The sequence below is a fragment of the Tubulanus polymorphus genome, chromosome 1 (assembly GCF_964204645.1).
Source record: "Tubulanus polymorphus chromosome 1, tnTubPoly1.2, whole genome shotgun sequence".
Classification (NCBI taxonomy): domain Eukaryota; kingdom Metazoa; phylum Nemertea; class Palaeonemertea; order Tubulaniformes; family Tubulanidae; genus Tubulanus; species Tubulanus polymorphus.
In genome coordinates this window covers 1,833,881-1,858,572 of record NC_134025.1, presented here as the reverse complement: position 1 = coordinate 1,858,572, position 24,692 = coordinate 1,833,881, and the positions used below count along the sequence as shown (strand labels likewise).

Genomic DNA, 24,692 nt, shown 5'->3' with positions numbered 1-24,692 from the left:
GTGTTTAGAGTCATCACGTGGTTTTAATGCGTCTATTTTGATGTATCTCGTGTCTCCTGTATTGAACTATTGTCTTTGTAAGTATATTTATTCTTATACAATGCATAACAGCCCGCGATTATCAGTCACACACGGTAATTCGGTATGGTCAGTTAGTTTCAGGTGTCGTGAATGGCTGGGAGGCTTTTGTCGGGAATAAATTACCTTCCCAAAGCCTCACACAGTAATTTAGAGTCTGTGTAGTGTGTGGTTGACTGATTTATCGACGATCAGTCTCGAGACATGAGACTATGACTGGTCACAGTTGACAGTGGGTTTTTGTACTGGTCTAAGGCAGTTAGTTTTCTAATTGTTCCCCATGTCACTTTCAACTGACCAGTCTAATGATCCAGCGAGGATCGAATCATGGTGTAGGCTAATCCGTGGTGGCTGGGGCCAGGGAGTGGTACCCCACAATTTATTATCCCTGTGGATCACATATTGAATAGGGTGTTTAGTTTTGAAATGTTAACTTCAAGACATCATATTGCAGGCTTTCAATGGTGTTAAATACCTATAAATCATGTGTCAAATTCCACTTCTTAGTTTTATATTGATCACCTCAAAAGGTGCCCAAAGTATCTTTTGTCCTCAGAGTCAGAACTAGCAAAGAAGACTGAGGGCAGATTCAATAATGTCTAACTATGACATCATTGCCCAACATGGAACTATTGACTCAATAAAGCTTTATATTGTGTAAGGGTTGAGAAATTGTAGTTTGACCTTTAGTTTTTATTTACGGTCGACCGACTTAAGAAAGTGAAAACATGCTTGAATAGTAATAGTGTTTATTGTAAGCAATTATAAAGTGTTTATTGGTTCCTGACATTTTGATACTCTATTATAAAGCATGTATTAGTCACAGAGGATGAACAAGAATTTAAGAACTTCCTCAATGAGTGGAGCCTCCCTTTTCTACAACTATTGGATTTCTAGTTTTCTGCTCGAGTTATTAAGAAAAAAAATGTTTGAAGTTATGACCGCTTCCATATATTCCTTACTGAAAAAAAAAATTACATTAAAAATACTGTAGAAAATGAAGTTAACAATTCTAATTTGTTGATTGTGTTTAATTCTTTCTGATTGTGTCTATTATTAACGAGAAATATTAGCCTATAAAAACAACCAAATCTAACACATCACATCATGATAAATCAAATAGATCTTCATTTCAGTAATTAGTGTATAATGTCTATATACTGGTCGTAGAATTGCTCGAATCATTTCTATTCTTAAGTAAATGAACAACTGATTACTTTTCCGTTGATGCGATCAGTTCCACAATTGAGAAAGTAATTCCTAGCGATTGTCAATCTATTTTCTTTTTGTCGAGTTGTCACTTTAAGTGTTACTGGGTAAAATGATACAATGTCTCTGTGAGCCCAGAGGCTGTAACTATATAACCGCTTATTGGCGACGAATGGCGATGATACATAGAAATCATTTCATCAAAACTGATGCCTGATTCCTCTCTATCGTCACAATACTCATCATGTGATGTATTACCATGGTAACCAAAACACATTTCACGAATTTAGTTTTGCGTCTGAGTTTTGATGGTTGTTTCGGTCGGGTGAACCACTCACTACTGCTATCATTGTGAATCCATAAATTCTGACAAAGTAAATAACGCGTAAATGAATTCAGAGGCTCGACGAGTTAAACTGTTAAATATAATTAGATAGTTTTAGAAGTAAAAAACAAATAAGTTATAACCAAACTGAAGTTCGATGAAACCATGAAAATCAAATAGATGGTGGATTTTAAACGATTAATTAATCGTCGAAATTTTTGAGTAAATTATAAAGCGGCTTAACGAGTTGATAGTATAAATCTAGTATCGTATTAAGTAATCGGGAAATGGGAAATTTGTTATAGGCCTATATCTAATCTAATGACTCGTAAACGTAAGTAGCCAGCACTGTATCAGGGTTTATAAATCTCAGGGGGTTGATGGAGTACAGCTAGTGATGCAGTATCGATGTTTGGGATGCTGATGTCTGATGATTTAGGGATTCTATCCTGTTGCCATAGATACAAATAAAATAGTTGAATCTTGTTGAGTTAATGAATCATATGCGGCCACGGACTGAAGTAGAATATCTCTCCTTCTCGCTCTCTCGATAACTTACAGGTAACTACTGTAAGTTGAATGAGTCTTGAAACTTTCAAAATATATGTAAATAGATCAAGGGCTTCTCTTTTCAATTGAAAAGTCGCTGAAAGTTTGTTAGAAGTATTTTTTTCTCTGATGTACGGCTTAAACTGCCACGGTCTCTATGGAGACTGTATTTGATGCTAATCTTTACTTCACCAGATGTTACCCAGTTTTATTCAGCGGTGGCAGCTATCATCGCGAAAACTCAGGAATTATTTCCATATTTACGGTTTTTTATCTATCAGTATTTTTTTCATCTGAATTCCACGCTATAGTGTTGTAATAATCGATATACCAGTTTTATTAGAATCTGATACGATACAGGGATGAGAAAATTATTACGAAGTCGGTTTTTCTAGTTTATTCATTGTATGACAGCTGATTTATTTGCAGCTGGTACTGTTTGCGTAGCCTATAGAGTTATGTGTTGTAACATATTGAGTCTATATATCCACGCATGCATGCGGTCTCTCATCCTCCTATGAGAAGTTCCGTGTATAGGTTTTCGTACGCTGAATATTTTGTGGTAAGTTCTCTTCTTTTCTCGATTATCTCAACGAGATCTGGTTTAATATCCGATAATTACGGAGAGGTTTTCATTAACATTTTGTGGATAAAGTCATTTGATAGTCAAAATTATTGGCAGTTGATTGAATTAGAATTGTAGTTTGGTGAAGAGGTAAGCTGGAGTTTAAACCCCGTCATAATTCTATCTCATTTCTGCGTCCTGTTGACAATTGATTAAATTTGGTTTCTATGGAAACAAATAGCCAAGTTGGATTATCTTGTTGTCTGCAGTGAGTTTTGCTATCGGATTATCTCTCGAATGTATTGAGATTGTATAATGTACCTTTGAACATGTTTATTACCTTACAACTTTAGATTGTTAATGAGCAATTCTCTAAGGTGTTTCTGACAATCTGCAGCCTGGATTCTGCACCCCCTTCAGACAATCTGCAGCCTGGACCCTGCACCCCTTCAGACAATCTGCAGCCAGGTACCTGTGCCCCTTCAGACAACTGCAGCCTGGAACCTGCACCCCTTCAGACAATCTGCAGCCAGGAATTGCACCCCTCAGACAATCTGCAGCCAGGCACCTGTACCCCTTCAGACAACTGCAGCCTGGAACCTGCACCCCTTCAGACAATCTGCAGCCAGGAACTGCACCCCTCAGACAATCTGCAGCCAGGCACCTGTACCCCTTCGGACAACTGCAGCCTGGAACCTGCACCCTTGTCAATTTTTTTTATAATGATGGCTTTTCACTCTTTGAATGTGTGCTGATAAAATGTCTTAAATTGGAAAATGTCTTGAAGTTCTGAACACGCAATCATGGTCTGTGCAATCATGAATTTGAAGAATGGTGAAAAAGTATTAATTTTGGCGGTTTCTCAAAAGTTGGTTAAAGTTAAACAGTGGATACTTGATAAAGTGACAATTAAAAGTTCACTGATACTATGGTATTTATTCACCAGTTATCATTAGCCTAATGTTGAGAAACTGGCCTCTGATGCCTGAATTCGTAGTTCATTTTAAATCAAAAATATCTCCGATGAAGTACTGGCAACTGATGAAGTCTCGACTATCAAAATTAGACGATATCGTACAACAGTAGAATACCGGCTATTGTTGGTATTTGGTATTTGCAATGATTGGTTTTAGGTAAACATGTTGTAACCGTATTAGATGATAAACTACTTCTGTTCAGGCATAATGACGCCATATGCGTCGACCGACTGCCAGAGACGCTTCTCCGCGCGCTCTCTTGGATCGGGTCCGGGACCAGTCATTCTCTTCTGTATATCTGTTCTAGATAACATCACCATGGAAACCTGAAGTCAAATGGGCATCATCAACGTATCAGTTGCCATTGAAGAGATGTGAACAGTGCAGACAATATGTAAATCTTACGTACCACTTTATGTATAAAAAGAAAGTTCAATTAACCGGTCGGCGACCGACCGACCGTAAACCAACCGTCCATCGTTTAATAAAGATAAAACAAATAACCATTTGTTAAAACGCTTGCTAGTGATTTTCTGCTCGGATACTATCATCCTCCCCCCCCCAACTCCCTCCCCCTACCCGGAATCGACAGTGATTTATTATCATAGATTCTCGTGTTATTCAATCACTTTCTCACTAAACGTAATCGAATGAATCAAAATTTGCCGATTCGATTCTCGATATGGGCCGGAAAATTGTAATCAGATTTATACATGATACGCGGTAGGGTAGGAGGGGACGGGCGGGCGGGTGAGGGATATATGCAGGAGGACTGAACTAACACTGCTTTTAGTTTGTTTTATCATCGATATTACACGATATATATATATATATATATATATATATATATATATATATATATATATATATCAACGACTAAATATAAGTTGTGTAATATCAACGACTATTACTATATGTAGTTCAGAGGAAATTCCTCTTGATTTATCAACATTCATGATCCTCTCTCTTCTCTAACATTACACGCTAGAAATACACATTTCTCTCGTTAAAAAAATATATAGGCGCGTTTAGCGCATACACTAGAGGTGTTGTCATGGTTACGTCAACAGATGTTGCCGATACCACTGTAGATTTCAAATTATTGCGCACATGTTGTGAGTTCAGTTAAAGCGGAAGGAAGTATTGTTGATACATTAGAATATTAAAATCACAATTCAAGTAGAACTGCCCCTATCTGTTGATGGTTTCGTTTGGTTTCAGTTGGGAACATGTTGACACGTGTTTCGGAATCTGTTTCATGTTGACGACCGATCGTCGTTGTCGTCTCGGAGAAAGTTTATAGTTTCTACGAACCGTCGAAGTTTCCATCGACAGCGCTCTGTTTCGTTTCTATGGTAACGTAAATTACGAGAGTCGATTTTTCCCGAGTCCGATAGATGGCGCCGATATGAAGCGATAACGAAGATAATTCAATCACTTTTCTCTTCAAGTAATTTAAACCTATAATTGCTCGCTTCAATCTTACAAATAGCTATTTATTAGATTGAGTGTATATTTTGCGAACCGACTGCTGTTCATAAAATTGTTCTAATACGTAATGAACACGTTTGGGGATGTTAAATAGCGAATCAAAAAATCACGTCGATCCCCGCGAGCTCGCGATCCTACGCTGCCCGCCGGATGAGAACACGTATATCATCGTAAATTTATTCCTTAAGTTTCCACGGTAACTTGTAATTAAATTGTTGGAAATGTCTAGTCGTAGTAGATTGTGTTATATTATACTATTAGAGCTAAGTATCATCCATCCATTACTCGCCGGTTACTGCCAACTTCTCATAGAAACATCTCCAGGCGATGGACAGCAACATTACTACCTTCTCGTACCTGAATAGTAATTAACATTTTATCAGTTCTTTAAATTAAAACTGGTAATCTTATCTCAAAGCGCGTAAAAAGATCAGCCATTCGATTTCGACGGGAGCACTTCGAGCAAATCTTCGCGAATTTTTAAATCCAGGGTTTTGTAATCGGTGAAATTGATAAAGGAAAACAAGATAGATAGTTCATAAAACTGTTGACTGTTTTGTGGCTTTCACAATTATAATTTTTCAAACGTATTATTTTCCGGTTACGTAACAAATAATTCTTCACTTTTTTCGATTACAAATTTGTATTCATTTGTCATCCAATATCTGTTGATATATATCAATTTGAAAACTATCGTGACCTACTATTGGTAGAAGTGATGTGTAATGGGTACTTGTCTGAACTCAGAGTAGGTCGATTATCCAAATTAGCGAGTGGTATACAGAAGTGTCTGCTGATATTAGAATATCAGGTTGAACATTGAGACTGCGCTGTGTTTATTTGACTGTAAAAATTTTAAAACTTTCTCGTTTGATGATTTTGTTCTTATTCGATGATCACAGAATTTTTAACTAATTACGGGTAGATCTCGGTGAGTGAAGTTTCTCTCAAATCTAAAATCGCTGAAAGCTTTGATGTGAAATATTAATGAAAAAAAATGTATCCATGTATCCAAGTGAATTTACATTATCTAATGTAGTTTATTAACTTCAGGAATATCACTGATCGCCGGTACACGGTGCGAATTTTTGCCTACTTTGAAGAATTGAGGGTTTTTTTACCACTAACCGTGCGTGGAACGGGTTGATCAGGTGTGAGGATGTACCGCTGTATATTGACCGTATGGCTGGACGTATCTTTCGGAATTTTCATACATCCACTATTCAGCGCAAATTTAACATTCCATGCAGTTACCATGGTAAAGTTTTATCATTGCTAAGCAACACAATGGAATAAGGGAACGTGCACAGTGCAGGGCAGTCAGCCGGTGTCAGTCGTTGTGTGTATGCACAGTGCAGGGCAGTCAGCCGGTGTCAGTCGGTGTGTGTATAGCTAATATCGTAGGGTTTCAATTGATTGATTCTTTCAATCTTCTAATTTCAACGTGAGATTGGTTGTGAGATTGTTGATGTTCATCGGTATGAATTGAGTAACTTTATCTATTTAGATAAAACAATGCTAGTTTTTTCCCCGAGTCACATGTACAGTTTCATAAGCAGGAATCCAGGGAGTACAACACCCTCAAGTGTTGCCTTGTTATACAGAATCTTAATAATATAACCTCCCTTACGTAATTGATTGGATAAGAACAAGTTTTCTATTTGAAAATGCATCTCAAACCATCCACTCAAATGCGAAATATTTAATACACTTCTTAAATATGCCTTTTTTTATTGCATTAGAAATAGGCCCCTGATTGTACTTATTGCGGGTTCTTCTATGAAATGTTTGACTTATCGTCAACTAGTTACTAATATTCATTCCATCCAGCTTAGTGATTTTAGAGATTGTTACTTTTATATGAGTGAAATGTTACTAGAGATATCCTGTTCTCTGTCTGACAGGGTCTGACAGTTATTCTTTGTCCTATAGAAGGTTGTGTTACTGGTTTGAAAACTTCCTGGTTTAGAATAATTTCATAATAATTGCACACATTCATCGCGGTTATTTTTGCATGTTTAATTTCCTACAGTTGTTTTTACAATCTAGTTAGTTAATCGGGGAGTTATCTCCATTAGTCAGTGTTAGTGAGAGGGAGGTAGGTTTGTTGATGTATTTTTAGATCGGTGGAGAATGTTTATACGTTACTATAGCAATACTTACCATCAATATATACTAAACAGCCCTCTCTCACATATAGATATCTACTGCTTACGTTGTACATGTATTCTATCAGGATGGAAGATCATTTCTACATCATGGTACGTTAAACTCCTATGTGAAACCCTTACATCTAGTGATAATTCAATCAGTCAGTGAGGTATCTTTGCTCTGATATACGCAGGTTCTGCTGTTGTACAGCCCTTGTTTGTTTCGTTTTTTGGCCTCTAGGTTGGCTTAGTAAGTTAGCCAAACAATCAAAAACTAATCAGAAATCATATTAGTTTCTGCTCTATAAATATAAGCCCCTTCGGGCTGTGTATGTATATATATATATATAATCTGTAATATGTCTTATTAGTTCTCCTTGTTTTGTACTAAGTTCTCTTTCTTTTCCAAAGCTATTCCTACAGAAAAAAACACTATATTCCATTGATGTTTCTGTATTTGTATTTATTGCCAATGGTTATGAAATAAGAAATACTTAGCAAATTCATTTGGGCATAGTGCCAGACTGGTGGCACACTTTATATTGTAGAATCCTAGATCAAAGGTTAACGCTTAAACAAACTTGTGACAAAGGTTTTTACAAGGATTATTATTACTTAACAGTAACAATAGGGATTAAAGACAGTCTAATGAAGGCGTAATGAAGTAATTGATAATTGTCTGCGGTCACTGTTGCTCGACTAATAGCACTAATAACCCTGTAGTGGTCTTATGAAAACTGTGGAATAAACTTTCTCCCACTTTAAATGAACAATGGAACTTAGATAACTATAAATACTGGCCTTAATCAATTACTGGTCAGTTCAAGGAAATACCAGCTCAGTCAAGGTAGGGTTAAATTTGATATTCAAAATGTGGTTTGGTTTCGTGCCAGCCCCCTCTGTTTACCAGCTACTATTAGCCGCTAGAATGGACTTTAGTTATATAATATTTGATGTGAAAAGCTATTACGATTTCAGTGGTTTTTGTTTGAGATAATTTCTCCATTAGTTCACAATGAAATAGATTAATTCACGTGTAGCCCTTCATACCAGGAGTCGATATTGTTCTCAAAAGCGACTAGAAAGAAAAAACCTCCGATCTATTGTACTCATTCAATTCAATACAGCTGGGTCAACGTTATTATCCACCACCGGCGCAGATTGCTTCATTTTGAAATTGACAAAAGAAATAGAGCCAGGCGAGTTAGAAGTTTTGGGTAGAATACTAACAGATGACTGGTTGATTCTCGATACACCGCCCGTGTAACAATTACTCCATCACCATGAGAACGGTTTGATCACATGACCCAGCTATTATTCACAGACGGCGGCAGTGAGTGAATGAATGAGGCCGCCGCCGCTGATGGTGTCTTGTCTCGTGGTCCTCCTCTGCTCTTTACGATGTTCTTAATGTTTATATTTTGTGGATTCTGTATGTTTTAATGATCGCGTGTTGTAGGAATATCGATAACGAAGCGTCATCTAGCGATAGGTTTGTGATTATTCAATCCGTTTAAACTGTTGATCCGTTGTATCTTAACTTTTTTGAAAGTTCTTTGTGTGATGAAATTCTTTCACTCGATGTAGGAAGGGGTGACGCGGCGTTAAGAAGTCGCCGTATTGTTTTTTTATACAAATCCAAACTGAAGTCGTTTAATTTACTGATTTACCTGATGATGAATCAGTTGCTTCTCTATGAATTCGAAGCGAAAGCTCATAAATTCTAATAGAATTGGTTCACGGCTACAAGTATTACTTGTTTTCACATTTAGCTCAATCCCTCATGGCTCATCTTAAACTACTCGGGTTCAAAACTTTCATACACCGTTCACTGCTCATTCCGAGGAGGAACCGCGTAACTGATAAATACTGATTGATTATGTTTTATATTTTGTCGTATATTTTTAGGATATAAATGAAGGATTTAAAAGCGACGATGGAAGCGGAAAAACCGATAGATGAAAGCGACTCTTCGATGAGACAACGTTTAGTGAATAGTTTAAGTCAAAGTTTCCCGGGAAGCGCTTTATCGAAGGCGTTACAATTAATGGATTCCGATGATGGGTCCGATACCGATCCGCTCAGTCAAAGCTGTTTCGGAGAAATAAGTTTAGATAAATCGTCAGATATGGACGACGACGAAGAATTGACGAGTTTATCGTGGTTACAAGACTCGGATCTATTAAAAAACATGAACGCGGCGCCCGGCGCCGGGCCGAGTTCCGATACGATCGACGGCGAGTGTCAAAAGGAGAACGCCGACGGAAATCTGGAAACTGTAAACGGAGGTCCTCAGATACATCCTCCTCACGTGCCGTACAATCCTCACAAACACGTTAATAGTAAACCTCCGTACTCTTTTAGTTGTCTTATTTTTATGGCGATCGAGGATTCGCCTCAGAAAAGACTTCCGGTTAAGGATATATATAACTGGATATTAACTCACTTTCCGTACTTCCAAAACGCGCCGACCGGTTGGAAAAACTCTGTACGGCATAATCTGTCACTAAATAAATGCTTCAAGAAAGTCGACAAGGAAAAAGGACAGGTAATATTTAGATCTATTAGGTTTCACTTTTGACTTGGCTTTACAAGGGTAGAAGTTGAGATAACCAGTGATAAAACACTATATCATGACGTTAATCTATAGAGCTGAATAATGAATATATAATTACGAAACAAATAATATAAAGTCGGAAAATGATTCCTCGAGCTAGTTGTTTATTCGACTATGTTCTAATTGTCATCTTAAGGGATTCCTTTCGGACTTTTTGTTATTGTTTTAGTTATCATTTTAGGATTCTTCTCTATAGGGATAGCAAATGTTCTAGGGTCGAAGTAAGGGTCTCTCGGCTTGGCTTTCTACGTGGTTGGAGGTAGCTTGAATATGAGATAGAATACTATGTGTGTATAGAATATGCTATCTATTTGCCTGCTGAATACATGACATATTTAACTAATGATAGAACATATATTTACCAGCATACACACAGATCCTATATGACTACAGCTGTTTCCGTTAAATTGTTGTTACAATTGCTGAATAGATGCCGTCTGCCTCGTGTTGCTCGGGGTTTTATAATCATTGCCATTCTGTTCAACCAGCTGTAGTTGTTCAATATGAAAACGGTCTTTGACAAATACGTTCTAAATATCTATATGTATTTCATGTATTTTGTATTGGCCAATAGTAAATTCTTTTCAGTGGTTAAAAAAAGTGTAAAATTTGGTAACCGATTCTCGGTGGAATGTCTGTCTGTGGATGTGCATTTTATGAATATTTGACCACAGGCAGTTAGTTCACACTCAGCGATTGCCTGTCAGTTATTCAGATTCTGATTCATCGCGAATCTATAATTAATCATCATTATTACAATGAACTGATTTGAAGACTGTATGTGAGATAGGGAGGTGTTTATACCTGGTGACCCTATTCTCTAAATAGAAACACAGTTTTTTCCTACTGATTGATTTGTAAATAGTAATAGGAAGTTGGTGCTGTGTATGAGGATGCTGAGTACAATGTTACATTCCGGCTGTTAGTTTATAGCTAATGATGAAGCCATTATTGTTAATCCCGGCAATCCATGAGTGTTAGATTCAATAGAGTGGACCATATCCACTTCCTGCGCCATGATGAGTGGTGATCGCGTAAGCATTTTTGACCCAGTTATTGCCAGATTTTGGCGTGGGTCAAATTATTCCGTGTGATGCTAACTGGTTCTTAGATCACAATATCCGTGATGAAACAAAAAATTTAAAATCTGACTATAGTTGAATGACTAAAAAGTTTATCAAATTATATGAATATTTAGATAGTTCGTACCACCTTGCTTCAGTCTAGAATGTGATATTTTAGTCTGAAGATGAAGGTAGGTAGAAACCACCCAAAATATTTTCAAATAAACCTTGTAAAGTCATGCAATCATTGTGGGGTTTTACACGGACCAGGTCCCGGCCAAATCTTCTCTATGCGATCGCTTTTACTGTCCAATCCAACTCATAGCCCGAATAGAATTACACACAAAAAATGAAAATGTTCAGAATATCTGGATGTTTCAGTTAATGATAGAAGATTATAAGTAATGTTTGCATGATTCAGTGAACTGTCTAAATACCCGCATCAGATCGGATCGCTGATTTCAGTGCATTCCTCCTCTATTGACCTCAAGAGATTTATTTCACTAATTAGTTTCCATGGAGATGCTTGATTCTTATTTGATTTTGAGCTCTCATTTTGTTATTAGTGAAAAGCTTCTATAATGTTTCTTATTACGCCAGTCACTTACCAGGGTCTCCTCTTTATGGATTGAGTCACATATGTTGACAAAGATTTATTAGTAACATTGTTCTTCACGCGCGGTGTAGAATGCATGTCTGATCAGAGCTGGAATCACCTTCGCAATTTTGCCTCTTTTATCATCTTCGAAAATAATCATTTAAACGCGGTTAATCGGGTTCATGGGTATCCCCAGGATTTTTAACAGGGAGTCGAAATTCTCTTTAAAACCTCGAAATCCACTTCCTCTCACTGCATTGCAAAATAACTGCTAAATCCTGGGGCTCGATCTTGGTGTATGAAGTAATCATATTTTTCATAATACCAGTGTTTAAAAAGGGATGCCAAGGAACCACGAGCAACGGGTGCTAATGAAGTTACTCACTATACCTGGCAATGAACCAAACAGTGGACATTGCTTATTTGTAAATAATTTTCTCCACGTGAGACACTATTTGACCGTTTTGTCCAAAATCATTTATCTCATTCAGTTGCTCTAATAGTAATAATTTCCCCGAACACAAATGATTTATGTAGTGTTTAATTTTGAAATAAATTCCTTAATTTTGTTAATTCAGATGTTACTCGTGGTAACCATAGCGATATTAATTGGGTGTATGTCTCAGGGGACAGCGGCGGGACAGCAGCAGCGGGACAGCAGCTGTGTCCCGTTAATCATAAATACATATAGACATCAGATTTCAGTTAGTTCATATCTGTCACAAACTCATTTATCATCTGAAATAAATTCTATTTTTCAATGTTGTATCTCTGGCGACCGGCTTCTCAGCAGTTGATAATTGATCGGTTTTAACTGTTCAAAGATGAGACTGAACCGTGATTAAACAACTGCCAGAGACGAGGTGTCAAGTGTAAACACAAACGATATAATTGAAAATAATCCCTTATTAACTGCATCCCAGAACTGATACCGCGTGCATCAAACACAAATCATTCAAATCTCTCACTTTTTTCATTCATCTTAGTAAAATTTGAGAAATTATCAATAAATTTGAATTGAATCTGAAAAGATATCCGGGACTCAGCTGTCTGAATGCACACTAGCGACACCGGATGGATCTCCTCGAGTGCAACACTCATCGAATCCATCATCTGATCATCCTGTCCCCCCGGTCCCCTCGTCTCCCCCTCGTCCCCCTCATCCACTTGTTTCAACATGTAAATTATAATGAATCGATTCATTGTTGAATTCTCTATTGTTTGTTTGTTATTTTCAGAGTATTGGTAAAGGTTCATTATGGTGTATAGATCCGGAATATAGACCGAATCTATTACAAGCCCTCAGGAAGACCCCATACCACCCTTATCATCAATTACAGATGTTAGCTAACCCTCAACAGACTCAGTCTTATAGCAATAGTTCACTGAATAGGTAAGTTACCAAGATATGGACTCGGCACCAGGTTGCATGATGTATTGGTTCTATAGGCGATCAAATAATCTAAAAAATACTAGCTTGAAGGTTATATTAGGAGATATTGCTCTACATAAGTGCTTCTTGTTTCAACTATTGATATATATAGGTTAATATGTTAGTGTAAGTGATTATACAGTGTCTGTACAAGCTTTTTAAAATGTGTTGATTTTACAGCGAAAGGTCAATAGCATGATTTGTTGACTGTACGTCGAAATACGTCTGCAACATCACAGATTCCTGAAACATTCGTTTCACTTTCATCCGATGTTTTATAACGATTATCATAGCAATAGAAATCAGTTTGATTCGTTGATAAACGGTCGGTCGTGTGGTTTGTTACACGGTTGATAAAGTAGCGTGTAATCAATAGCTGTATCCTTCTCTCACCTCTTCTCACTGTCGTTTAGACTTGTCTGATTGATCGGTACCGTATCAAATTTCCTGCATCCATTTTTACCAAACCGCTTAAACGTTTAGATACCGATTAGCGTAAGGAGGAGCTGCGTTAACGGTTAAAGGAATAACCTTCACGGTTCAAACGATGAACTAATAAAACACGCATTAATTGCTATGCTATGGCGCCATTAATTCGCTATTTGTAAATGAAAAGCTCGACAGTATTTTCATAGACAAGGGTTGTGCATTCTATTTCCTTCATTAAAAGCAACAAGGATGGTTTGTGTTGACATTGCTGTTCGGCGATGGTCAGGAAGCAAGAGAAATGAGCAATAACTTTTATGAGAAATAGAAGTAGTGTTTTTGGTGTTACGAAGGTGGTTAGTTTATATACCGCAGTTGTAATAATATCGACGATTCATTTTTGTTTCATTATTTTCAACGCATCCGCGATTATTTCAAACTTCAATTGATATAAAACATTCTTTATCGAAGAATAGCCATAAACGCTCTAGATCTCTCTTGTCAGACATTAACTCATTTTACTCGTCAAAATATAAGAACATCTGTTAGAAAATGTGACGTACAGCGATGAATGGTTTCATTTTTGATACCTGACTGAACGAGCACTTGGCACTCGGCGGCGGCGCCGAGTTTCGAAGGCAAATAGAATCATGTTAGATTGATGGTAAAAACACTCCACTTGCATTACTGTAATCTTCTGTCCCAATGGGAAATCTTGCTCCGCGCTTCTTAACAACTGCAATTTACCGAATTGAAACTATTTAAACACAGCCGCATGGGTTGATGGTTAGTGTCTTTATAGATAGTTTGCATCTCTACGATTCCTTACTCCAGACCACTACCTCCTGCTACCTCCTGCTACCTCCAGCTACATCCTGCTACATCCTGCTACCTCAAACTACCTCCTGCTACCTCCTGCTACCTTAAACTACCTCCTGCTACCTCCAGCTTCATCCTGTTACCTCCAGCTACATCCTGCTACCTCCTGCTACATCAAACAACCTCCTGCTACCTCCAGCTACATCCTGCTACCTCCTGCTACCTCAAACTACCTCCTGCTACCTCCAGCTTCATCCTGTTACCTCCAGCTACATCCTGCTACCTCCTGCTACATCAAACAACCTCCTGCTACCTCCAGCTACATCCTGCTACCTCCAGCTACCTCCTGCTACCTCAAACTACCTCCTGCTACCTCCAGCTTCATCCTGTTACCTCCAGCTACATCCTGCTACCTCCTGCTACATCAAACAACCTCCTGCTACCTCCAGCTACATCCTGCTACCTCCAGCTACCTCCTGCTACCTCAAACTACCTCCTGCTACCTCCTGCTTCATCCTGTTACCTCCAGCTACACCCTGCTACCTCCTGCTACCTCAAACTACCTCAAGCTATGGCTAAAATTGATTCATGGTTTATCAAATTTTGTCACTAATCAAACTGATGTTTATCATTAGTTAAATTTGTATTTTTCTGTTTAAGTGAAATTCAACCCAGTTTGTGGAAAGTAACACCTATCAATGTCAAGCGGGCGAGCTCATTAAATGTTGTTCTGATAACTTGTTATCATAGGATTTTTATAAATGATGAATATTTCTACGGGGTTCAGTTCGTGATAGAACTATCAGTCGGCTAATTGTGTAACGTTTTGTGACCGCTTTTGTTTGGTAAGGACCCGCACCGCGGAGTCCTCGTTACCATAGAAACTACCAAACGTTTGTTATTATTTTGCGATGTTTGCCGGCAGCTAGCCGCGCGCCGCGTACCGCGCTCTACCAGGTCTTGTCGCAGCGCTGCGTCATTATTTTGTTGTTATGTGAATATTCCGCGCCATAATGGATAAAATGATGAAGAAAGATCAATCAATGACTTCTTATTTTATTTCTCGACATCAGATTCCGGAATCGGGTTTATTTACAGTTGGCTGCAAGTGATTCGCGACACTGAATTATAGAAGATAGTTTCAATTTCGCTTTGAACTTAGATCAAATTCCTTTAGTAATAAAAATACGCTCGGTTTTTTCTCCTGGACGGAAAACACTTTTAACTTTATAGAATTATCCGACGCAAATTGTGTTTGCTATCGAGGGGGAAGAAATTGTTTTTAAACCTCATTGAAAAGTGATTAGCTTAGTTTTTCATCTTACGCAATTACCTCCAAATCAATTAGTCTTGAAAATTGAATTTAAGCCTCGGTCTTATAGGTGTCTAATCATGTGTTATGTTTTTCTCGGATAATTACCGCCAGATTTTCTACTCCAATTGATTATCAGAGTAATGTTTATGCGCACTATGAATGCCTCCAGAAATTCTTGGATTGAGATTCTGAATTCTGAAGATAAAAAAGCGGACTTGACAACGACTACTTGTAGTTTCTACTCAACAGAGCTCAACTTCTTCCAAAACTTTCAAAATGCTCTAAAAAATCAAAATCATTTCTAGTTGATTTACAATTAAACTAGGTATCAGGTATCAGGTATCAGGTGGCGTGTACCGATTAACCCTGCGTTGAATGAAATGTATTGGGTTTAAATAAGATGATAGATTTTATTCTAACATCAATATCACTGTAAGAGAGATAGATTGTCTCTTCCTCTCTCCTCTCTCTCCTCTGACTCTCTCTCTCTCTCTCTCTCCTCTGACGCCTTGCCTTCCAGCTACAAAACTGACATAGTTCGGTTCTTTCGTTTTTACGGCACTATTGGCTGAATTCGTAATTACTTGTGTTTATACGTTACCATGGTTTCCTGATTATAAACGTGGCTATCTTATTCCTGATTGCTTCACACTTTATCAAATTAACAGCAAACGTAAAGTGTCTATTATTGCTTAGCGTAATTCTGTGCGGATGATCTGGTTTTACATTAGAATTCATCAATACAAATGGTTCAGTTTTTGTAGCAGTTTTTCTCGTTGAAATCTTCAATCATTCGCGTCATAAGACGACATGTTTTATTCTATCTCGAGGCAAACCTGATCCAATCGGTGAAACACTCAGTTCATAATATTGAAAATCCCAATTTGGAGAGAAAACGAGTCCGAAAAAGTCTCATTTACTTAAATGGTTTGTTTTCAATGTTTCAACTATGTTTTGAGAGTCATCTTCAGGAATGATTATGTCGTAACCTTAGTATTCCTAAGATGACTATTAGAATATAGTCGAAACGTCAAAAATATATCATTACCCTGAAGAAACATTTTCTGACTTATTTCTTTTTCAAGTGCTGTATTTTCCGTTTTAAACTTAAAGCAAACAGAATGATATTTTTCCAGTGATTTATATCAGATATAAGTTATATAGAGATGAGAGTTAGAGGAAGGTTGAGATATATCTGTCGGTATTTCAGGATACATTCTCACTACATTCATTATGTTTCTTAGTGAATCTGATTAGTATTCCATCATCGCCACTTGTGATCAAGCTTTCCATGTATCCATAGTAACCATTCTAGACGAAGAATGTTTTGAAGTCGGAAAGTCTCGCGCCGTGTCGTCGTTTTTGTTGACATTTCGTTGCATTTGACGTTAATTTTGTATCGAACTAATAAATAATTCCGAACAGTTTGTACTTCTTCAATCGTACTGACATCTCATATAACGTTTCCGTCTAAAATTACGTGTCAAATTTTACTACGACGAGCTGGGTAAAATCCTGCGCGCAGGGATTTTGATGAATGGATTGATGAACAAATTTCTTTGTTTATTTTCAGTAGCCCGAAACCGATGCCTTTGTCTCAACGGATCAACTTCAATACACCTTCACCACGTAAGTGATTTCATATCAAATATCCACTCATTTTGTTGTATTTTTATGAGTAGCCTTTGTTGTAAATCGGAAATTGAATAAAGGACGGACGACTGCTTTGTCAGTGTTTATGGCAGTAATTCGAACTCGAAAAAAAATGATGAAATCTGTAATATTGCGTAAGTCATCACCGTGGATTTCATTATAAGCGCCTTGTATAGAATCATTGACAGTAAGCGTGATACTATAAACTAACACGCTATCATCGGGTGGAGACCTTTTCTTCGCTCATATCAATCTCTAGTCACTCGTTTATGGTATAATTGATTCGATGTTGTATACGGTATTTCCTTATTGTTTGTAGCTGACAAAGACTCTATATGAGCACTTGTTAGAGCTGTAACTCGAATGCAGGAAGTTCCCTTTACCCGATCAATAATTAACAAATTTACTTGATTTGTTCAGCTTTAAGTCAACGTCACAGCAAACTAAACTTTAACCTCATACTGCAGTTATTATAATAATGGCTGTGTACTTTATTCTAACTGTTCATTATATAACAGGACCTAGGATTTCTAGAATGGAAGAAGAGAAACCGTCACTCTGAATCCAACCCTGAATATTAATAGAATATTTTCACCTAATTCTCGGTTTATTCGTGTATTACAGATTTGTTCCCATTTCTCAGCAAAAGATTGGCTCAATCAAAGATAAATTCAGGTAAGCTAATTACCCTTATACGCCGTGAGGGTTACGTTATTATACTCTGTTGTTAAATTTCACTCCATGCGGTGAAGATTTATGGTGAAATTTATGCCACTTGTAACGCGAGACAATATTAAATATTGATTTATTCACCGAGAAACAATAATTCATAGATATAATTAACAGGCAGGCCTGTAGTGTTACAGGGGTTACAACAAACCACCCAAAATCTGAAAAAGGTCCGCTTTGGAAAAATGATTTTTCAGAATCTTTATGCTTGTCCTATGTGCTCCCGGTTATATAGGCCTGCAGGTACATAGGACTGGCATTGAACTATAGGAAGCATAGAATTACTATGTGACATCTATAAGCATTGACCGACATCTGTCAAAAAGGATCACATTTTAATGAAAACAAACTTCCCTTTAAATCAGTCACACTGGGCCTGCCAGGTGTGTCCATCTTCGATGGAGTATATAATATTCTAAAAGAATTGTTGATAAGAATTTCCTCTTCTTTTTTTGTAGAATCGGACATCGATGTTGCCAATGCACTAGTATCACTAAAAGGTTCAGCTCAATATATGTACCGCGTTTCTGATAGTAAGTTCATTCGCTATACATTAATCTACAGTCATTTAATCCTTGTCGGCTTAATGAAGGTTAAATGCCGAATTATTCCCCTAGTTATTGCCTCGAATCAATAGCGATTAACTGTTTATCTTATCAAGGATGAAAAATTTACGGGGATCACATGACGGCATGATAACTGTCGCTCTCTAGAACTATTAGTCGAAATATTCACTCATCCTTAACAAATAGTAGTCATCCTCACATGAATTATAGCCCGTAATAATCATTACGAGACCATTCAATGAACTTCACTCAGATCGATCTATCAAAATCCTATGAAGTCTTCAGCCACATTTGAAAAAATAGTTGTTCTATCGGGCTATTTACAAAATACATGATGGAAAGGTGTCAAATATTGGCCATTCCTCCCAATGTGTATATGTGGACAAGGGTTTGAAACACAGCTCAATTTGTACACTAATTACAGCCCCTGTATGAGAGATAAAGGTGCCTAGAAGCCATGAACTAGTAGTAGTGCAGTGTTGTATGTTAATGACTCAGTCATATGTGTATCGTAAATCTATCCCGGTTACATTAACTGTTTCTTATGACATCATTTATGTCTTTGACATTAACTAATTTGCTGTGAGAACTAGTAACACAATGCCGTAGTGATGATACGATAACGGTTAATGTCTGAATACTGCTTGATGAGTATAGTTCCTCATTAGGTCTTGAATCTTAAGTTCTTGTCGATGTTTTGTTACTTTCAGATCCGAGATTGAAGCCTCTGATTCCGTTGAATAACAATGGTTTACGTGAAAAATTCTGGTAAGTGCAATCAATCATGCCAACAAAATTGTTGCAACGCCGCTCTTTGTGGCAGTGTGTTCCTCAAGATGGCAGCACTGTCTGGTAACAATTGTATTCTTGCTCAGTTTATAAATGAACAGTTTTAGTCAAATGAGACTCTAATCCACGTCAGTTACAGATAAATTGAGATATAGAACCATCACTGCCATCATCAGCTTGGAATATTATATGATTATATATGACATTATATATCGTTCCACCTGATGAAGACTGTTAGTGAACGGCCAGAACAATTACGGTTTCAAGTTTCAATAAATCAGGGTCCGATCTAAGGAATGATAGCTACTTGCCCGGGGGCAAGCATATCTTGAATTTCTCTTGCCCCCTCCAAAAGCTACTTGCCCTACACAGGCAGTCCGATTGGTGGCACTATCATCCGTTGTATCGAGTGGGGAAAAATTTTATGACATAAAATTGCACTAGCCCGGGGGACAAGTGATGATGATAACCCACTCGCCCTGATGAGAATATACTTGTCCCGGGCAATCGGACAGTCGGTCCTTGTAAATCTTCTGATCTTATTGATGAGTGTTGTTGTTTGTTTGTTTATAGGCCGTACCCGAAGAGAAGACCAGGTTCACCGGTGATATTCACGACGAGTCCCAGCGAGGATCATACGTACAGTGCCTCTAGTTATATACGTGATACCGATTGTCATCGCAGTCGTCTGAATCCTGTTTCACCGGTTTCATCGATCGACGAAGAATACGAATTCGGCCACAACCGCACGAGCGATATCGACAGCTCCGACGATAGTTACCGTAGCGATGCGAGCGATTACAACGAAAGCGACGGCGAGGGCGACATTCCGCCGCAGACCGTGAAGAAAATGTCGCGGCTGTCGCTGCCGGTGAAGAAACGCTACACGGCGTATTGCGACGACGAGGAAATGAAGATCGTAGAGGGCGCTGACGCGTTGTTGAATTTAGCCGGTATTAAAACGTCTCATATCGTACCGATGCGATCAATCAGCCCGGCTATGAATAATAATCTTCCATATAAGGTCGAGGCAGCCTCTTAACAACGTTTTGCGAACAATGTTCAGTTATCTTTCATATATGGTGCAAACTGCAGTCTTAACTACATTCATATTTCATGTAGGAGAAGTCGTCAGTGGTTGAATATTTGTTTTTGTTATGTACCCCGTTCCGGGTTCGAGGCCCTGTTGAACATGTCTATGTTTCAGAGATACGTGTAGGAATAGAAAACCCCGGGGGATGTTTGGAAACCCCAGGAGATGTTTTTTTACTAAAACTGTGCAATATTGTTGAATTAGTTAAGCGTACACTGCTGGGGGTCTGTTTGTCTGTACATTGAAAATCTTGCATTTACGTCAAATGAATGAACAATGCGGTAGATCTTGGAGAAGTAAACCGAGGTGTATTACTTCAAGAAGTTCTTAGAACAGATTGACTGCTGGTTATCAGAAATCTTGGACAACAACGTAGTTCTCAAAATATCACTTATTTCATTGTTGATTTCGATAGTTAGTTTGAATTTTTCGTGTTCGATAATTTGCATTTGATGAAATTCTATTTGATAGATCTAAAGTATTAATTTTTCGAGGTAATTGTCAAAAATCTGTCATCATTAACCGCATTTAAATCTACCGGTAGATTTCACCGGCTTTGTCTCAATAAGTTCCTTTTAAAAGAACGATTAAAATTTTGAGTTGATGATTTTAGTTTCGCTAGTTGTACAATCTCTGGGGAGTTTCACGTCTGCAAGAGTTTTATGTATTGTGAGATATTTTTACATGTGTCTAATGTTGTCACTAGGATGAAGGATCTCTTGATAAACACTGATTCATGTCTTATACAGATCTTCCATTTTTCATGTCTATTTAATGAAAGAATGTCGATTAGAATTTTTATGATTTTTGAGGGATTTGGGTAGAAATTATGAAATGTATTAGATTTTTGATTTTAATGGATTGAAAATGAAACGAATGTACTAATATTATTATTAATATTATTATTATTATTATTATTAGGGGTGATGAGATATTTTGTAGAAAGAAAATTTTGATTTTTATGATCGAAAATTGATCCCAAATGTGGATTACGAATCAATTAAATACAATTATGTTGCCAAATTTATGAGGTGTCAATTCGACACATTGATTAAGTATAAGTAATTTTGTATTGAATGAGTGTCAGTTTGATGCCGATGTCATCAATGTTTTTTCTCGTTAAAGCCACAAAAATCCACATTTCCATAAAAAATCAATCAATCAGAACTTGTAGCACGAGGCCTAAAATGGATGGCTAATTTGTTAAGATTATCTCTTTCAACATCTGAGGCGAACATTTGGATGCACAATGTTACGGTGTTTCTGTGTCGGTATCACTTGTTTTTGTTGTTACTATGCAGCCTTTTTGTAAAAAAAATTGAAAAAGAAAATGAACAGAAAATATGATTTTTTGATTTAAAAACTGATGATTTTAATGTACTTGACTTGCTCATTTCATCAGGGTTCTCGCGATGAATTAGAAATAGATTACATTTAGTAATTGTATATTTAATTAACTAATGTAACTGATGATGACATTATTATTATTATTATGATTATTATCATTATAATTATTATGAAATATTATCATGTGATGTAGATATTTTTGTAGATTAAATTTCTTGATTTCGATATTCGACGTATATATTTTAGGAAAAACCTTCTAGATTTGTTCGAAATTCTTTCGCTAGAAAAACAGAGTAGAAATCAGGGACAAAAAGTTTACCGTATCAATAAATAAATCCATTTCAAAATTTTACGTTTGTAAATTAACCTTCATTATCTATGACCTATTGAATGTTGCCTTTAAAGGATATGCTTATAATAATTTAGATATCGTCACCAACTGAACACTATCGACTTATTGTTGGTTTCCATTGACAAGTGAATTATCTAATTCAATTGAAAAAACCCAAAATTACTAAGAAAAAGTAATAGAGGATTTTGACCTTTTGACTCAAAAAATGTTATCAGCAATTTTGTGTTGAAAATTGCCAATAGCATTTTGAGTTGAAAAATCAAAATGGCATTAATTTGTTCTAATAGTCGGGTTTGTTTTACAACCAACTGTGTTCATTCATTATAATACTGTGTATTTGATTGTTGCAGTATTATCGCGTGTATTCTACAGTATTTCTTGTATTGCTCAAGATTGAAACTCTTCATCGTTTCTTTGCGCAGTGAATGAACTACTCATACATAGGCACTTCATTTTATTCATGAATTTCCCAGTTGGTGATGATAAACTAATTTAAATATGCCTCGCAATAAATGAATATGAATTTGTATTCTATTAATCTATGTTGGGCATTTATGATAATTTCCCTCTTGCTTTAATGTATTAATTATAATATGGCTTTTATTGGAATGTTAAGAATCATTTTATAAGTTGGATGGTTCAGAAATTGAATAACCACGACGATGATATATATGGCAGTAGACTAGTAGCTATTATATTTTAATATCTATGACTAGTCATTTATCAATAATAATATACTATGGGATGAGATACTGATTTGATGAATGATTAATCATGATTTCAAATTTTACAATGATTTACTCTCAACTCGTTCATTTCTAGTCAAATTTTCGCGAAAATTCACGACGATTATTTCAGATTTGCAAACGATTCAGGTTTTCCTACCACACATTTTTTTTTCTAGTGAAATACTACGACTAACTAGTGCCATAGTTAAATAAATCCAAGCTGGATCTAAGTATTGTAAACGGTATTCGCTAATTTACTGATTTTTTTCGTGGGTAGGGTTGAATACTCGTCATGTAATCAGTATTTCATAATAGCTATTTGCTCATTGGTTTGGGTGGTCGGGCGTCAACCAGTTTTTGTAAGTTTTTAGTCATCTTGAACTTGTAATGGGTTTTCTATGTATATTCAGTCAGTCAAATGTCTCTTCCAAAAAATGTTTCGTAAAACACTGAACACAATTTTATAACGTCTGCTTAATGGGACAAGAAATCAGCAACAACAATGAAATATTGAATGTAATAATCAAGGGCAGATCCAGGATTTGAAATAGGGGGCCGAAATCTTCCTAGGCCTAGTTGTTTATACAGGTACATACAGCACAGCGAGCCTCATAGACATCAAGTCTTATAGAGATAGAAAATATGAAACAAGTCTAATTTTCTGAGCATTTAGAGCAATTCTAAAACAATATCACCGGAAATAATGTGTATTTTGGAAAAAAATAGGGAGGGAGTCTGGTCACCCTGAATCTGCCCCTGATGATCTAATTCCCTGCCTTAATTTAACTGTATACGATTAATTTCGTGTTACAAGAATAAAGTTCATGTTGATAATGATTTCTTGTCACCGGCATAGCGCAATCTTTCATACCGTGTACCCGTAATACATGTGAAATACATTGATGCAAAGATACCCTGAATTCAAGGTGCATGCATACTTGAATGCATTTATATTTTTATATAAAAATGTTTGTTGTGGGAACAGGCAGTATTTATATCGTTGTTGCGTATATAGAATTAGCGACAATGAATAGTATTCTAATGTATTTCAGATATAACTCATTAGGTTCTTTACATCTCATTGCATTTTATATTTCGACAAACCAAATTTGAGTTTAGTTTCTCTGTTATTCACGTAAAATACTTAGTGTCTTTGTAATACAATAACACGTATATCCCTGTAAACCCTGTTATTCCCTGTTCTCTAATCAAGGTGACTTTTTCCAGCTATTCGATACGATAGCATTTATGAGAAAACTTTCGTAATTGTAAATTCTAGATTTTGTTTCGATTATTTCGACACTTGCGTCGCTATGCTTTGTTCGCTCTCGGTTTTATTTGCTACAGAGTTTTGTAGATTTCATTTCATTAAAAGCATTCATTTGTTTAAGTCTGCAATATTAGTCTCTCGATGATAATTTCTATTGGATAAACCGTGAAACGTACTCAATATGTGGAACTTCTTTTCCGTAGAAATTGCACAATTTGTTTAGTTGTCATTTGGTGATCATCAAGTTCTGTGCAATTTCTGGTTTAATACACCAGTAGTGCTAAACTTATATAATAAACCTGTAAAAATTGTATATAAACTACAAGCCAAATAAACCATATTGATCTTTTTTGGAGATATGTGATAGTTTTCGTTTCTATCTGTTCTTGCTCCAGCAGACTGAGGAGGCTGATCCGAGAATGAGATGAAGTTGGACAATGATTCCGCTGTGTGTTCCCTGCTCAACCTTGACGGCTCCCTATGTTTGACCTCAATTGGGAAGATATGAGGACCAGCGACAACATATTCCCTGAATAACAGCGGCAGTTCA

The 24,692-nt window shown here is 36.8% G+C and overlaps 1 protein-coding gene across 3 annotated transcripts; it reads left to right on the top strand.

Moving 5' to 3' along the window:
- The first annotated feature begins 27 nt into the window (after positions 1-27).
- Positions 28-21,355, top strand: LOC141907022 (forkhead box protein N3-like). 3 transcript variants are annotated; one of them, XM_074796581.1, is made up of 8 exons: positions 28-77; positions 9,253-9,892; positions 12,862-13,016; positions 17,192-17,244; positions 17,893-17,943; positions 18,456-18,530; positions 19,274-19,331; positions 19,926-21,355. In XM_074796581.1, the coding sequence occupies exons 2-8, from the start codon at positions 9,260-9,262 to the stop codon at positions 20,392-20,394; spliced, it is 1,494 nt and encodes a 497-aa protein (XP_074652682.1). In that variant the 5' UTR covers positions 28-77; positions 9,253-9,259; the 3' UTR covers positions 20,395-21,355. The 3 variants fall into 3 exon arrangements, with proteins under 3 accessions (XP_074652682.1, XP_074652665.1, XP_074652673.1); XM_074796564.1 differs by having other exon boundaries at positions 17,189-17,244; XM_074796572.1 differs by lacking the exon at positions 28-77 and adding an exon at positions 2,661-2,723 and having other exon boundaries at positions 17,189-17,244.
- The last annotated feature ends 3,337 nt before the right edge of the window (positions 21,356-24,692 follow it).

Coding starts and splice junctions, on each gene's coding strand:
- LOC141907022 (XM_074796564.1), top strand. CDS start 9,260: ATGAAGGATTTAAAAGCGACGATGGAAGCGGAAAAACCGATAGATGAA. Junction 13,017..17,188: donor AGCAATAGTTCACTGAATAG/GTAAGTTACCAA, acceptor GTTTATTTTCAG/TAGCCCGAAACCGATGCCTT. Junction 17,944..18,455: donor TCAATCAAAGATAAATTCAG/GTAAGCTAATTA, acceptor CTTTTTTTGTAG/AATCGGACATCGATGTTGCC.